General features: G+C 30.7%; 2 protein-coding genes across 7 annotated transcripts; one reads left to right on the top strand and one right to left on the bottom strand.

The window, feature by feature from the left end:
• Positions 1-1,688: 1,688 nt before the first annotated feature.
• On the bottom strand, positions 1,689-17,687 carry LOC110623394 (hydroxymethylglutaryl-CoA lyase, mitochondrial). 6 transcript variants are annotated; one of them, XR_006352059.1, is made up of 10 exons: positions 17,309-17,572; positions 16,849-17,041; positions 16,394-16,573; positions 14,871-14,951; positions 14,617-14,780; positions 9,804-9,940; positions 8,270-8,385; positions 7,452-7,734; positions 6,579-6,671; positions 1,689-2,412 (listed from the first exon to the last, which is right to left on the bottom strand). XR_006352059.1 is itself a non-coding variant. In XM_021768321.2 (10 exons), exons 2-9 carry the CDS (start codon positions 17,440-17,442, stop codon positions 7,486-7,488), a joined length of 1,254 nt encoding a protein of 417 aa, XP_021624013.1. In that variant the 5' UTR covers positions 17,443-17,458; positions 17,579-17,687; the 3' UTR covers positions 6,439-6,674; positions 7,452-7,485. The 6 variants fall into 6 exon arrangements, 4 of the variants coding, with proteins under 4 accessions (XP_021624013.1, XP_021624011.1, XP_021624012.1 ...); XR_006352058.1 differs by having other exon boundaries at positions 1,694-2,412; positions 6,579-6,674; XM_021768321.2 differs by lacking the exon at positions 1,689-2,412 and adding an exon at positions 17,579-17,687 and having other exon boundaries at positions 6,439-6,674; positions 17,309-17,458.
• On the top strand, positions 4,503-6,876 carry LOC110623392 (putative F-box/FBD/LRR-repeat protein At1g78760). The gene is made up of 4 exons (XM_043959796.1): positions 4,503-5,696; positions 5,998-6,186; positions 6,280-6,321; positions 6,613-6,876. Exons 1-4 carry the CDS (start codon positions 4,503-4,505, stop codon positions 6,874-6,876), a joined length of 1,689 nt encoding a protein of 562 aa, XP_043815731.1.
• Positions 17,688-18,176: the final 489 nt, after the last annotated feature.

Below are 18,176 nucleotides of genomic sequence, written 5' to 3'. Positions count from 1 at the left end.
CAGGTCCCACTGCACCTATGATTTTTTATTCTCCCTATGTGCCAGCCACTTCTCCACTATATCAATAGTTATATGGAAAAATTAATATTTAATTCACATAATTTATAGTCACATTAATCAGTTAATTCTGTATTTTCAAAATATATTAAACCTCTGTAATTTTAAAAATTCAATTAAAATTAAAATATTTTTTTTGCTAAATTTTAAAATTAGTACTTTTTTTTATTGTTACTATTAAATATCCTTCCAATTTTTTATAGTACTATGCAGGTTATTATAGAGGTTAATATAATTACAATAATATATTGATTTTTACCAACTATTTAAATTAAATTATTTATTATTATAATATATAATTATTTTTTTAATTAGCTTATAATTCTAAAAAATTAGAATATTATTATATTTAAATACTTTATTTTAATTTCAATAGCATATAAACTAATTTTTTATTGTTATAATAATAAATTATTATATATGTTTTTAGCATTTTCAATATTTTCCTTTTGTGTGTATGTGTATATAACATATATTATATTGTTATAATATCATATATTCATAATTTAAATAAAATTAAAATTATTTAATTTATATAATTTTTTCTTTTAATTTAAATATTTTAACACAATTTCAAAATAAATATTGTCTTTAGTCATCTAATTGAATTATTAAATTATAATAATGGATGTCCTAACTGTTTGTATCACTATATTATTTTCTGATTAACATCTTTATTTTATCCAAAATAGACTTAGATATTGAAAAACTTGAAACACCTTCCAACATGTATAGGCCATTATACAGTCTACCATTGCCAGTCTACCATTGCCAGTCTACCATTACCAATCCTCTTCCCTGTGAGAAGTTTCTGAATAACACAATGATCTGAAAATAATTCAATTTTACAGTTAAGAGTACTAGTGATAGTATTGATAGATAAATGATTGATAGAAAAACAGGAAACATGAAAAACATATAATTTAATATTAGATGCATAAAAAATAAAACTTGTTCCTGGGAATAAAAGAGCTATCGGCAATTTTGACACTGTCTTTAGTTAGAGAAAAAAATAATTGAGAAAACCTTTAGAAAAGTCTGTCGTGTGTCTATTTACACCAGAATCAATAATCCATAGAACAATATCAAAAAAGAAAGCATTATCTGACTTTATAAAGTTAAATGTGGCACCAAAGGAGGAAGAGGTGTCAATATGAGATAGGAGTCGCTTAAGACTATGAATTTCATTAGGGGAAAGGGACTCAGCAGCTGCTGTCTCCTTAAAGGACTCCTCCACAGTTTCTGCTAAATTAGCTTGAGCTCTAGTGGTACCTTGTTTCTCTCCACGGCCTCTAGTGGGATGACCATGTAACGTCCAGCAAGCCTCATTGGTATATCTCGGTTGCCCATAATAGTCACAATGCAGGTGATCTTTCTCAGAATTAGGAGGTTGCAGTATACTCAAATTAGTAGTCAATCCAGCCTTTTCAACTAGTGCAATATAGAGCATAGCATGTCGGCGACTTTTCTCTTGTTGAACATGAGCATTGGCCTCTTCTAGAGAAGGAAAATGATTTTTTCCCAACATTTGGACCCGAATTGGATCATATTCATTATTCAACCCTGCAAAAAAATCATAGATCCGCTCCTTTTTTGAAATTTGATTGCATTTCCAGTACAATCAAGTTCTGATAGTAAAGCTCTTACCATAAACCACATAACTCAGAATAAAATTGGGAGATAGTCATTTCTCATTGCTTAGTAACATAGATTTTATTTCGAATGCCATAAATTTGGGTACCATTTCCAATTTTGGAATAAGTTAAAGACAAAGCCTTCCATATCTTTGCAGTAGTATCAATTAACAAATAGGATTTGGAAATACGAGATTGCATAGAATTAAGTAACCATATCATAACAAGATAATTATCTGATTCCCATCGAAAAAAAATTGAATCACTTTCATCTAGTTCCTTCTTATTCCCAGTGATATAGCTCTACAATCTTCTAGTCTTGATAAACAACAAATAAGACCTTGACCAAGCAAGATAATTGGTTCTATCAAGTTTTACAGAACTAATTTATAATTAATGATTATTAGAGTTAGGAATCAAGACTTTTTACCCTCTGCCATAGTAAAAATAAATGAACCGTAAATGAATAGGAGGTACCCAAAGTTGTACACATAAGAGAGTCCAACCAAATCAGCAAAGGACCAGGTAGCAGCACGGGATGGCCGAAAAGTGGGTCGAAAACAGTGTCGAAGTGGAGTGAGCAGCGAAGTAGCGTCTGTCAGATCTCACGCGTCGGGAAGGAAGGGCACGTGAGCCTCACACATGTGGCTTTTCAGCGTACGGCTGGCCGATGACAGTCCGGCGATCCTTTTGGTGGTGGTGGTGAGATGTGAAAAGGTCTCTAAATAAATAGGGTAGTACCAAAAAGGTAGATGTAGAGTTTTAGAAATCTTAAAAAAGAAAACTTGAATTTAAATCCTAAAATTAGGAAAAAGTTCTGATACTATAAAAAATTTTAGTAAATTTTATAGTATTTTTGTATTTCACTTTTAATCTCTATAAGTGATTTACATAACTATTCATATATAAAGAATTACGATTAAATAGAAAGTAAATAATTAAATATTCTAATTTATGTCTAAAGTCAGTAATCAAATCATATCACTAAAATTAACAAATAAATTAACTAGAAAAAATGGGTAATGTCCCTATATAATTTTGATAGTTACAAATTTATTATATTATATTATTTTTTTTGAAATGGATTTTTTAATTTTTTTATTTATAAATCTTTAATTTGATTCATTAATTTTTTTATTTAAACTCAAATTTATTGAAGAATTATTTTAACATTTAAATTTTGTCACATTTTAAAATAATTTTTTTTATAAATAAATAACTAAATGTATTAAATATATAATGATAATAATTTGATTAAATAACAAATATTAATAAATAAAATAAAAAATTGCATACTTATCCCATATTTGTAATATTTTATTTATGATGATAAAATTGAGTAAAGTGGTATATTTTTTTAAATTTTATTTAATGATTATCTTTCTAAAAAACTTTAATTAAATATAAATAAATGATAATAATTTAATATTATAACAATAGAAGACCAAATTTAATTGGCTATTATTATTAATAAAAAATAAATAATTAATATATAAAACAAATATAAATAATGTGTAATAGTATAGTAAATGATGCAAATAATTTTCTTCTTTAAAGGGATAATAAGAGTGTTGATTCTTGTGATCATTGGTTACTTCACGGCTTTCTCATACTTGATTAAATGAAATTCTTATTATAAATGGCAAGCAAAGTGGAATTTTACGTTCATATAAACTTTATTAAACGCTGCCGTTTCAACTCTTGCAAATACCCATGACCAGTTAGACTCTTCAAGGTCTTGTTAGTACCTCAGTATCGTGAGGAATTTTGAATACGGCATGGTAACCAAAAGATTTATTAAAATTTGCTTTTACATTAATGAGTTCATCCATATTTTTGTTTACCTATTTTTTATTGTTTAATAATTTATTGACATACAAAATTAATTTTCCAAATTTAAATAAAAAATAATAATAAATCAATTCCCTTAAGGACATTTGGCTAAATTTAATTACTTAAAATAATTAAAATTTATAGTTAATTAATTTAACAGCATTAAGAATTTAATTAATATTAAAAACAAATTTAAGCAAGCCTATTTCAAACAGGAAAGGAAAAAAAGAAATCCAGAGTCCAAGTTCTATCTGTGAAAACACAAGCTCCGAGTCCTATATTATACAAGGACTTCTAACAAAAAGATAGTATCAAAGTTGTATTGAGACTGAGTTCTGAAATTAAATCCTATTAGGAACCCGACTGTATTTTAAAAAAAAAAAAAAAAAAAATCATATTGGTCCCAATCCGATATACATATATAGTGGGGCAATATTTGCTTCAGTTTTCTTCATGAATTTCACTGCTCTAAAGAGTTGATTCAAAAGGTTAATTTCTTTATCAGGTACTTATGTTTGCCTTTATTATTATTGTGATAAAAATTTTACTATTTTTTAAGAAGGAAATCAAGGGTTCAACTTGAGTTTGATGTTTTTTGAATTTGATGTTTATGGATTTTGAGCTGACTCTTTCCTGATTGGGTGATTTTAAAATTGCCATTGCTACGCTGGGGCTGGTTGTGTTGTTGATGTTGCTTTTAGCTGGTGGAACAGCTTGTTTGATTGAGCTAGTGTTATGGTTCATTCAAGTGGCAAACCACACAATTGGTGTGTTTAATTGTGTATTAACTTGCTTATGTAATGTGTTTGGGCATAAAATTTCATTTATTAATCCTATTTCGACATACTGGTAATCCAGTTAAGGAACATGGAAACATAGTGTAAATATTTAAAATTTCAGGATTATTTTATCTTCTAATCTATAAGCTATCCTTGAACAGGCAGTTCAATTAGCATCAAGAATCTGCTAAACACAAGCATGAAGAACACAGAAACCTTTGATTATATATCTGAATTGCCAAAGCCTATATTGCATAACATATTGTCCTTTCTCTCCACTAAAGATATAGCTCGAACTAGTGCATTGTCGAAAACATGGTTAGATGCATGGAAGACATTCCCCATTTTGAAAATTGATTTAGACTGGATGCTCTTAACTGGAGTTAGACAACTTCCTAGCAACTCTGAGATCACGCAGAAGATTCAGGAGTTATACAAATATAGTGAACAGTGTTTGTTAAGCCGACGTAGTCAGAGGACTAATCTGATCAAATTTAAGCTTAAAGTGCCTTGGGTTTATGACGATCTAGAAATGGTTTCCAATATGGATAGATGGGTTGGCTATGCCCTAGAGAGTAATGTCAAGCACTTGAAAATTGTAGTTGCTGCAACCACCCTGTCTGAAAAGTGTACCTACTCTGTGCCTCCAGCCGTTTTCAATGCAATTTCAGTACAGATTTTGGAATTGAGATACTGCAACCTGCATATTCTGCCCTCTATCAATGAGGTAAGATTACCTTTCTTGAAGAAGTTGTCTCTAAAATGTGTTTTTGCAGATGATATTGTTATATGCAAACTAGTTGCTGGGTCTCCTAGTATTGAAGAAATGAGCTTCATTAGCTGCTATGGTATTACGAAGCTACAGATTTTTAATCTTGCCAATCTAGTCAAGTTCCATGTGGAATATACTCATCTTGAGCATCTTGAGATGGAAGCACCAAATCTTCATTCATTATCCTTAGAAGGTTCATCTTTGCCTTCTGTACTAAAGGTGGTTTCTAAAAATTTGAAGAGCTTAGCAATAACTGGAGCTCCCATAACTGATGCATGGATGCATGAGCAATTGAAGAGATTTCCTCATTTGGAAAGCTTGCGCTTGTCTGAATGCGATATGTTGGAGACTCTAAAGATTTCCAGTTACAGACTTCATAGATTGAGCATAAAGTCATGTCAAGGGGTGGCTACAATTCAGATTGATACACCTAATCTACATGTCCTCTCATATTGTGGTGATATAATTTCATTTTCTTCAAACGGGTTGATCTTACCTGAGGTTCATTTGAATTTTGAATCCAATACTATGGAAATTTCTTGGTATGCTAGATTGATTGAATTGCTTGACAAGTTCAATCAATCTTTCAGGATGGTGGTCTTGAAAGGTAGAACGGGAAAGGTATGCCTACCTCTAATTTCTATTGATTATTCTAAGGAGTACAACTTTGTACTTGTTAAGCTTTATTAAGCACTATCATTTATTACTAATTTAGAAAGTATATTTTCTATCTGATATTGTATTATTTTTAATGCAATACTGTATATTTCTATCTATATTGATAATTTCTTAAACAAAATTAGTAATAAATAATTGTAACAAGTCTAATGTTGCTATCATTAGAATATTAAACTTTTATTTTTTGAATTAGTCATTCCCTTGGGATTACTAGCACTTAAGTTTGTGTCATTTATCTTTGCAGAGTTACATTATTCCTAGCAAAATGAGACGTCTCCTACAGCCTCCAATGCTTAAAGTGAAAGAATTGAAGCTTTCAATCAACAGTATCAGCAATGAACTTCCAATTGCTTTACTTGTGGATGCTTTGCTGTGGATTTCTCCTCATCTAGAAAGTATCTATATAAATTGCCCAGTAAAATCATTTTTTAAGGTATGATATTAATTTATATGGGTATTCATTTCATTTTGGAATTACAATGAAATAGTTTCTTGAGATCTACTTTTTGTTGCCAAGTGATTCCAGTGTGCTGTAACTAAATGGTACTTGCGTTGTGGGTTTACTCGAGTAATATTCCCATTGTGAAGACAGTCACTGCCATTACTTAAGTTTGTTTTTTCTTCCTTATAATATATTGAAACAAATGCATATGAACTTCGAAAGTTTTATCTATATCCTGGCATATGTGCTCAACCAAGTTAAAATGTTGTATTGTATAAAATTAAGGTATATCCAATTTCTATCCACACAAGTGTTTTCTGAGCTTGAAGTAATAAATCAGTAAAAACAAAATGGAAAATGAACCCTTGGGATTTTGTTTGTACCTTTGCTTACTATAGTGCTCATCAAATGTTTCAGTTCTCATACAAGAAGCCAATTGATGGAGAGAGTCGTTGTTACAAGTCTCTTCCTGTTTCCTGCTGGAACCATTGCATAAAAGATGTCAAGATCAAGCAAATTTTCCGTGGCTTCTATTATCATTTACATGGAAACATCAATCCCAATTCTGAAAGTATAGAAAGGAATTATATTTTCAATCAAGACATCTGGGAAAAGATTAGAAGTGGTGTCTTAGATTGGAATCCTTATTTAGACAGGAGGAAGTCTCTCTTAATGACGTAAAGGTCAAGCAAATCCTTAGCTAATGCTGCATGGGATGTTTCAAGCTTAAGGAAAATTCTGCTCTACATGTTAGGCAATAAGAAGTAAAGTGAACTTACATTTCCTATTCTAAATTCTGTGTTTTTCTTATTTCAACCACAAATCGTGGTTCTTTATATTGAAATGTTTTTCTTTTTTTGGCTAACAACAAAGCACATTACTATACACACCAGAATGATTAATTTATTAATTGAACAAGTGAATTCTCAAAAGCTCTTCTTGTCTTAGCCTAGTGATACAAATAAGTTCAAATTCAATGCGAAGAAATAAAAGGAATTTCCCCAACCATTGAATCTTTTATATTTCCCCTCTTCATATGATCATTCTTGAATCAATCTTCTGTTTCACAAACACAGAATGGACATCGCACCCAAGGAAGTAATTTAAAGGTACTTTGCATGATAAATATCCATTAACAAAAATTTACATGTGCATTCTTGAAGCAACTAAAGGGATTGTATATTAATGTATTTCATTTTGAAAGCAGAGCATGTCATAATGCATGATTAAGAAATTTGAAAGACATTTCTGCATACCATGATTGTGATATCATCCTGCTCTAGTAATATCTTAAAGTTTGGAGGCATGAGCTGTTACTTTGCTCAAGGCAATTGCTGCTTTTGAACCAGAAGGCCGCCCCAAATGCTTACAGATGAAATTTCCTGCTAATATGACCTTTTGGAGATCCACATTCGTCTCAACTCCAAGACCATTGAGCATGTAGACAACATCTTCAGTAGCAACATTACCAGAAGCCCCCTTAGCATATGGGCAACCTCCAAGACCAGATACTGATGAATCAACAGTGTTGATCCCCATCTGGCAAAAAGATATAGAGAGATTCCTTTAAAACCCCCCCAAAAAAAAAAAAAGAAAGCAGGTATAGTACTCATTAAATTACATGTACGCATTATATATGTATATATAATGTATGTAATATATTGTGTTTGTTTGAACAGAAACAGCAGAAAAAGCATAAATTGATAGTATATCAGCAACCATACTCAATCTTTGCTAGACCTCTATGAGAAGTTATAAATGTCACTGTTGGAATGGGGAAGTGAGACAAGTGATGCGTCAAAAACTAAACATGTGAACAACCGCTGGAATGAAATCATGATGGCCACCAATCAACCACCCAACTTCCTCTAAACCTCGGCTGATAGAAAAGTAGTTGGCAGGTGAATCATCGTGACAATGTGGGACTTGTGAACAAACATGGATTTGACATCTCGAACAGAAACAAAATAAACTGAGATGCAGACTGAAAAAGATCTCCTTAGAACATTACTGTAGGTGTCAGTAATCTGCCATGATTTTTTTCTTTTAAGAAAACATGAAGAATGACGCTTACTAGGAGTGATGCTAGAATATTTGAAAGAGCTTGACCATAGGTGTCGTGAAAGTGCACAGCAAGCTTATCAACAGGGACAACATCAAGAACAGCTTCAAGCATTGGAATTACAGTACCTGAGTCATGGGAAGGGAGAATAAAATCAAATGATAACATGTAACCAAGTAAATAAATTTAAACAGTTATTTTTTTTTGTTGTTGTTTATTTTGGGGACAAGCAACATTGTTCTAGCTAAAGTTTGAGGCAGAACATCCCAATGGTGAAATGGAACTGTAAAACTCAGATACCAAGAAAGTCCAACGGGCAAAGCAAGAGAAGCTTGTCAAACAATGGGGGAAAAAATTAGCAAGACAAATTTTCTTAGATAACTAGAAAACGCAGGAAATGCTTTTATGCCACACCAACAATCATATATGAAGTAAAATATTTTTACCATGTTAGCAGCCATATTTAAAATATTAACATTATTCAGCATGCCATTAGCCATGTCAACATCTCAAATTTTCAATTTTGATAGTGGACTATAAATAATACAAACCTGAGAATTGAGCTAAAATTGATTATAAAAAAAAAAAAAGGATCTATAATTGAAAAATGACACAAGGGTTTTGCCTTGTTTAATGGGTTGGCCTGTTGGAAAGTATGGATGTCAATCAAAAAGTTGTATCAAATTCTAAATAGGCTTTCTAAATTTCTTAAAACTCTTAGTAATTATTACATAGCAGTTAAAAAGACCAGTCAGGAAATATATAGAACTGAACCTTGAAATGAACTCAGAAAGAGATGGAACTTACAAATCCTTTCTATTCTTTGCACCAGTGTTTATAATATAACCCCAACAAAAAGAATGGGAGAACAAATAGAACCATAAATGTTGCAACAAATAAATTAGAAAGTCGGCAGGCCAAAGATGTCTAAGAGAGAGAAGAGAATTCCTAGATAAGGTATTCCCAAAACCACCCCCCCCCCCCCCAAAAAAAAAAAGGTTTCTTTGTTTTTTCCTTTTCTTCTTTAACTTCTTCATTTTATTTTATTTCCTTTTTATGTGTACAATTGCACCTCAATCTCTAAGGCATGCCCCTCATTTGCTCTAGATGATGGCCCTTGTGAGTTCAGCATGCATTTAACTACACAAAGTTGCATTGTAGTTCTAACCATCCAACAAGGAAATTAAGCACTACAGCTTCCTTCAGTTCATAGCATAGGATAGAATTAGAAAAGTTGCTCCTCGTCTTTAAGTCAAAAGTGAAAAAATCTATCTACACATATATATGTATATGTATGTGTGAGTATATATATATATATATATCTCGGAATAGCTGCTTCATCATGTCAAAGTTCAACTAAATTTTACAATGTACAATAAAATATTGCATATCTATAATAAATTATTCTTTAGATTTGTTAAGTACAAATTCCACGTATAATTAGAGATAGTGATACAATGCCATGAAAGAACTATTCGGTTCCAATTCTATCCCATTCCACAAAACAAAGTGCTTAGTACTAGCAAAAGGAAGTTTTAGGCATTACCAGGAGTACCAACACCAATTGTGTCACCAAGAGAAATTTCAAAGCAACCCATATCACAAAGTCGTTTAGCAACATATGCTACTTTTGATGGAGATATCATTCCCTCTACTGGACACCCCACAACACATGATATATATCTAACAAGAGTAAAAGTAATTACTAGGTTAATCTACTAAAGCTTTCATAATAATGGAGTAGCAAAACTTTTAACCAAAAATGAGCTTTGAGTACCAAATATGAGAAAACAAGCACATCTCTTCATTGATATGGAATATTAAACATCTCCAAATCAAAAGAAAGAGAAGGAAAAACAAAGTCAAAGATAAAATGCTTGGTCATTTTGTCCCCTTATTTTTTTTAAAAAAAAGCCTCGTTTTTTTATGATACAACCAAAATCACTACTTGCTTTCCACTTCCAAAAGATGAAACAGTAAAGCAAAAGGAAGAGAGAGAGAGATAGAGTAAAGAAGAAGAGGAAAGCAAAGAATGCACTGAGCATGTGAACCAAACAGAAGCTAAAATATCACATTAACCAAACAATCTTGGACACAAATGACTTCGAATTCCACAGTTGTGCTGCTGAAATTTTGAGACATTTTTAGTTGGTAACTAATTTGTTATGCATAAAGGTTGATTGTGCGTGAATCTGTGATTCTGTAAATTATGAGATTGATTATTAAGATCAATTGTAGCAATTGATTCTATTGATTTATTGACAAACTATATATAAACCTCATTACTTAAAGGGAATAATCAAGCAATCTTATTCTTCCAAATCTCTCCTCTTATGTTTCTTCATAGTAGTATCAAAGCTTAGGGTTTCAGTCCCAGCTCTTTTTTTTTAATCAAATTTCCCCAAACTACCCATTTCCCTTAAACAAGTGTTATGGACTCATTTGTAGGGAAACTATATCAATGACATAGGACTCTCAACAAGAAGGATTGAGGAGCTAAACTTATATCGATCAGATTTAGGATCAGATTATGAAGTTATCTTTATCTTCTTTTAGAATCAGATTATGAACATTTCCTAGTAATCCACTCCATAAGTTTGAGTGAACCTCTTTGCAACCAAACGGGTCTTAGATCTTTCAATTGTACCATCAGTTTTGTATTTCAAACACACATTTGTAGCCAACTAGTTTTTTCCAAAAAAAGTGACAAGTTTTCAAATCTCATTTTCAGCCAAAACTTTCATTTCTTTGATCATTGCTCCTTTCCACTTAGGATCTTTAAAGGCTTCCTTCTGATCGAGGAAATGGATAAGGCAAAGTCTCTATAGGAGAGTAATGGAGAATCATAAAAAGCAAAGTTAGATATAGGATGTTTGGTGTAGGTCCTGACCACTTTCCTTTGAGGGGTAAATTTATCCAAATCAACAACAGAATCAAGAGTTAAAGGTAACTACTGCAAGAGGAAGATTCTGGATATTGAGTTGACTACACAAATACAATGACTTCTTCTGTCCTGTCTTTCTTAAATATCTTCTTAGATCTGGTTTATCTAAGATCCATTTTCAGGGAATTATCTTCTTTTGTTTTGTCCCTCCATTGAGCTCTTCACATTCACCATAGGTTTAGCATGCAAGGGCAGAAACAAAGGCAAAGGAAAGGTTGCTGTTTAAGGAGACTTCCTAGTCCACCAACGCATGACAAGATCCATTTCCAGGGGACTCATCAACAAGTGTGGAAGATTTTTCATCCAGCACCCCAACACTAGGAGTGCCATATGCCAACAAGTAGCTACCCTGAAGTGCATCATTGGAAACAAGCTAAACGTAGCTCCAATGTGTTTGGCCACTTCCATGCGCCGACGCCACAAGACCACTTCCAAAGACTTTTTCTTGTCCAATTGCTGCCAGATATCTCACCTAAGTATGGTGACCCTATTTTGACCCTCACCTACTTCTCGGCCTGTTGGATTTTTTGGTCTTTCTTTATCACAGTAGTTTTCAATGGCTTGCAAATGCTTTTGGATGATCTTTTTGCTCATGGTAGTTGGTTTTCTCTCCAATAACATTTATATCATTAACTCATATAGCCTTTGTTTCCTCTTATTTTGTCATCTAGGTCTATATAATTTCCAAAATGATTATTGATAAGATAGTCACCTAACTTGGACTGATTGAACAATATTTATAATAATAGGACACCAAACAATGATCACCCTCTTGCATGTGCGTCACAGTATAAAAATCTCTTGTCCTATAAAACTCAAACCTCTACAGGAGCAAAGAACCTTAGTTCTAGTGCTTTTGACCACATCTCTGATAATAAAAAGAATTTATCCACTCTTGTCCTTTCTCCCACTATTTCCACTGTCACTTTAATAAATGGATCAAAAGCTGTGAATTTCTTAGAACCAGTACTGGAATCACAATTTTAGTACTATATATTTCAGTTCCAATTCAGTTCTAATTTCAGTTTCAGTTTCAAAACGGTCACGATTTGGTTCTCGGCTATTGCAATAAAATTTACATCCTAAAACTATAGCTAAAATTGATTTTATTAATTTATTTTCCATTGATATATATATTCGATTAATATGGAGAAAGTGTACATAAATGGTATATATTTGAGTGGACAAACCATAAATAATTAATTAAATTAGTTAAATTAGATAATTAGAAATCGTTAATAACTAACTAGAATATGTGGTTTTTGACAAAAAAAAAAAAAGAATGTGTGGTTATTAATAATAATAGATGGTTATTTTATATTGTTACTAACTATTTAATAAACGTATAATAGGTAATAATAACAATTACAAGTAAACACACATATACACTATAATTGCTTACATTAATTTATATTCCATTAATATAGATTCTATTGCTACGGACATAATGAATATATAGTCTATCTAGACAAAACAAACTATAATTAACTAATTGAATTATTTAAATTATCTGGTTAGAAATCTTTAGTAACTAATTAGAATATATGGTTATTTTAAATTATTAACAACTATTTCATATGCATATAATGGATAATAATAACAATACAAATACATACACATATATAATTAAAGTTGATTTTATTAGTGTATATTCTATTAATATAATGTAGATTCTATTGATGCGCAGATAGTGTATAGATAGTATATTTGGACAAGACAAACTATAACTAACTAATTAAACTAGTTAAATTATACGATTAGAAATCTTTAATTAGTAACTAGAATATAAAGTTATATTATAATGTTAATAACTCTTTATATATATATATATATATATATATATATATATATATACACACATACATAAACTTATTGTATATAAATATATAAAAGTTTACTGAAATTATATATTAGAACCATAGTATGTTAAAAATCTTTTAAAAAATTTATATGAAAAATTGGTTTTTTGGAACCATAATCAAATAGCTAGAGGAGTGTTTAGTTTAGATTTTGGAATTTGGATGCAGCTGTAGCTGGTAAACATCCAAACAACTAACAAGATGTTTAGCAAGTTAAAAAAAAAAAAAACAACTAAAGTATAGCCGATAGGCAGCTGATATGAGGCATAGCAACTGCATTTTGAATCAGCTCTAGAATTAGAGTTGTTTCCCATTAGCTTGTAGCTATTTTGAATTTATTTTTTATTTAGACCATATTACCCTTTTAAAATTTATTAATTATAATTTTTCAAAAATAAAAAATTTTACATCAATAAATTATTTAAAATTACAATACATAATACATAAATTAAAAATACTATAAATAATAATTAAACTATTTATAATATTTATTATAATATGATAACATTATAATGTACATAAAAGATTTTACATACTAAAATTTTGTTTTTAATTATTGTATAATTTATATAATAAATTAGTACTTTTATATTTATTTCATTAATATAATAAATTGATAATATACCTTATTAGTCATTTTATATACCAAAAGTAACAGTTAAATATAATTTACCAAATATCTAAGATATATTAGCTAGAATCAATTGTCAACTATGTACAGTTTGTTTCCTACACTATCGGTTCTTTTTTTATTGAGATTCAATTCGATACAGTCCTTTGGTTTGATTTCAGACCTCCAAGAACCATGCATAGCCCTAGTAATAATACACGAGAATAACTATTCTTCCTTGTTAAACCTTCATGGCTTCTTAAGGAATTTTTCAGCAATCTTATTGCACTCATGCTCCTCAATGAACTTGGGTAGCCGAGTGTAAGAAAAGGAATCTTATTTAAAACAGCCACACCTTACTCATATACTGCATTCTCCATTTTGTTTTTGGGGAGCACATTGTTCTTACTGCTTATTACTTGATTAATTGTATGGCCAATACTATCTCACAAAATCACATTCCTCATTCCCTTTTGTTCCCATGTCAACCTCCTTACTATCTTTCTCAATGTGTGTTTGATTGAATATGTTTTGTGCATACTGCATAATCTAAACCTTGCCAAAGATAAACATAACTAAAGTGTATTACGTGTGTCTTCCCAAGGGTCTCTCGTCTTCCAAAAACTAACTACACTTCCCATTAAATAAACCAAATCTTGGACTTCACCAATTCCTTTTGTACCTGCTCTGCAAGTCAGCTCACCATCTCTTTAGGTCTACACATGATGATGTGCCCTAAGACTTCTGATATCCGAAATAATATTTCTAACCATGACAGAAGCCCACAAATATGTCCTATTAACTCTAAACAACTATCACAAGTATAAACAATAATGTTCTATGCTACTGCTATCATTCCATGCATGGAGAACACTAACCTTAGTTTAAATTCATTTAATGTAGCTCAAATCCCAAAACAAGGTTATATATAAGTTTAAATTCATACCCACGAACAGGTATTGAAAGTTTGCTGGCAGCAAGGGCAACATCACCATAACGAATCAGACTATCTTCAATGCTGCAATTGATATTTGACTTTGAGAAAGATTCTGATGCTGATGCAAAGATTGCAACTTCCTTTGCTCCAGTTGCAACAGCTGCTTCGAAACCCTGGAAGAGAAAAGCATAAAACCTCATAAATTACCTCCAAGAAAGTTCTGAGCTGTTCTTTGGCATTAATTTCTAGTTGCAGCAGCATACTTTCAGATTAGGAGTCAACACTGGAAATCTAGCACCTTCGAGATCTCTAATTGCTGCCATTACATCCGTTGCATCAGCTAGCTGTAATCCAACCACAGGAAACATTATAGCAATGCATTAGAAGGCAGCACTGATGTAGGACAGATTAACTGCCTACGGGTTAAATAATCTATCTACTAGTGCTCCTATAGTAGGCAAACTTAAATAATTGATAAAAATTGGGATTTAGAACTAATCAATAGAATTATCATTATGATTTTAAGTGGATTTAATGAAAAAAGAGGAGTACAAATAGAAAGGAAAAAACAAGGATTCTAAAGGCAAGAGCTTAAAATGGTGGTCTTTGTCTAAGGGCTGGTGAGAGATAGACAGAAAGAGAGAGAGAGAGAGAGAGAGAGATTGGTGGTTACTGGGTTACTGTGCATAGTAACTAGGGATGCTATAGGCTATGTTGCTTGGACTCGGATGCGAATATTAGAAATGGGTGCATAACTGCATATCCCTATACTTGACTTTGTCAACTTTATAAATAGAAAATACAGGAATATTAATTTAAGTTTAGACACAAATACTTGGACACATTATGTTGTATAAAATAAACAAGAATAGAAAAACATGAAGTTATATAGTAATAATTATAGTATAAATAGATGATTAAATACAACTAAATATATCATTCAAAATACAATCAAACAACTATTTTTATTTTAATATCTTCATCTCAAAAGAAAAAAAATGCTCTATGAACTATGCATGAATATGTCACTCAAGTGTCCGTGTGCATGAATATGTGTCTGGACACATATTTCATGTCGAATTCCATGAAATGCATGTTGGCACAGGTATGTTATGGAAAAATGAAGAGTCGGAGTATCAAAGGCTATAGGTATGGGAATTAAAGAAATGCATATACGAGGAAGAGTGAAGTAACATAGGCAGGCATACCTCTAAACTAAATTAAATACCCATAATTCCATTATCAAAATCTTGACAAAAACAACTTGGTAATCCTAAATAAGAAAAATCATTATGAAAATACATGAAATTTCGCTACTACGAAAACTCTGGGTTTCCTAGACATAAGTTACATGAGAATCATAGATAAAAAGAATTGAAGAAAAATATGTATTGTCAAAATTAAGAATGAAAACAAACTAATTCTAAATTTCTCCATTTCAAAAATGAAACTAATGAATTTAAATTCTTAGAGTGTACCTGACCACCCAAAAAAAAAAAAAAGAATAAACCACTATGTAAATTCAAAAGAGGCTACATTTGGGGAAAAAAAGAAAAAAAGGAAGAAGAAGAAGAAATAGTTGCTTGAAACATCAAGAACAGATGAAATAAGTTTTCTTTAAATAAAAATAATAATAAAGCACATCATTCAGATATAAATAAGACAAGTGAACAGCAATCAGCAATATTAACAAGACAATGAACCAAAAGATTGAAGAAAGTTCTAACTATAGACAAAACAACTCTTCTAGAAAATTTTGATTACCTTTGTCAATTCAATCTCTTACCTGTGGTACCCATTTTGGTGAGACAAAACTCGTTGCTTCGACAACAGGCAACCCAGAAGAAACTAACATCCTAATCAACTCAACCTTCACATGAGTAGGTACAACATCCTTCTCATTTTGTAATCCATCCCTTGGACCGACTTCCACCATCTTTACATATTTGGGAATGCTTCCTAAAAGCTGCATAATCAAGTATTACATAAGAATGAAAAACTTTCAATGCATTGGGAAGAACAAAATTTCAAGTGCAAGAACCAAATAGTGTTGCAGAAGATACAATATGCAGGACTAAACATAAAAGGAAAAGAAATCACAAACTCTGATCAGATTTAACCTATTTACCAAGGAGCCTAGGATAAACGATATGTAATAGACAGTATAAGTCCCTGACTTACAATGTCATTTTCTGCAATATACAGAGAGGAAATAAATAATTCTGAAAATAGCTGATTTACCTTATCAGAAGATCCTCTTGTTGATTTGTAATTTGATAGGGAAGTGTAACAACGATTTGACAAGTGCCAATCATGGCAAAGATTATCAATGTCTAAAGAATTCCCACGAAACACTGCACATGTCGGAGTCAAGGAACCAACCCGAGATACATTTCTTCTTTGTCCACTCCAAAATATCCTCTCTCGTGCATCACTGAATAGAAAAACAAATCATTATTCAATTTGGACACTAAAAGAAACAAAAGAATAAACTTAATCCGTCCAAATCATCAAGGAAGAACATGATAAGTAAAAGTGTATTATAATTGATTAACCAAACCACTACCCATAAGAGATAAAGACTAGAGGCAAATGAAAGCCTTCTGAACTCAATTCTTGATGATGAAACAAACCCATTTCGTTTCTGAATATGCTATGCTCACTGGAAATTTTTTTATTTAAAAAAAAGGTAATCGCTTACTTGGCAGTTTCTGAACAGGAAGCTTGGAACGAAGTGTGCCCTTTGAGCAACCAGCTATCGCCTGAATTGATCATCGAGGGAAAAATGGTACAACACCGGTAAAGCTTTTGGAGAGACTTCTTTGAGGCTAACATTGCAAAATCGACGGAGCTAGAGCACTTGTTGAAAAATACAGCTATTATCAGCGATGCGAAGCAATATATATATTTGCACAAATCATATCCAGAAAAGGAAACAGGAATGGAAGGACAATTAGAACAGAAGGGTTACCTTCAATTGCTCTGAATCAGACTAACCCCATGTTTGGATACTTGTTAATGAGAATCGGAGAGAATTTAAAAATGGTAATGAAAAAAAGGGAAATTTGATTTATTTTATGTTTTTCCTTTTTGGATAGATGTGCTGTTTATTATAATTAATTTTAAATTTTAAAATAAATAATTATTTTATTATTTAATTAATTTTTAAAATAATTTTAGATATTTATTATCTAAAATTAATATATATTTAAATTTCTTATTTATGAGTTTAATTAATTTAATTATATAAGATAATATTAAAAATTAAATAATTTTAGTAATATTTAAATTATTTTTTTTAAATAAAATTATTAAAATAATAAATTTAAATATTAATTAAAAATATTAAAATAATTAGAATTATAACAATTATATTTTATTTTTAAAGTAAAATTAATTATTATTATCAAACTTAATTTAAAATTGGTAAATAAATATATAAATTTTAGGTTATATATGAATAGTAAAAAAAATTTTAAATTTTAATATTAAAAATTATAGGATAATAAATGATAATATAACTCAAATAATAATAATTAATTTTTAATTAAGAATATTAAAATATTAAA

Source organism: Manihot esculenta, chromosome 9 (genome assembly GCF_001659605.2).
Source record: "Manihot esculenta cultivar AM560-2 chromosome 9, M.esculenta_v8, whole genome shotgun sequence".
Lineage (NCBI taxonomy): Eukaryota > Viridiplantae > Streptophyta > Magnoliopsida > Malpighiales > Euphorbiaceae > Manihot > Manihot esculenta.
The sequence above is the reverse complement of the archived record's forward strand: the minus strand, read 5'-3'. Positions and strand labels throughout refer to the sequence as shown.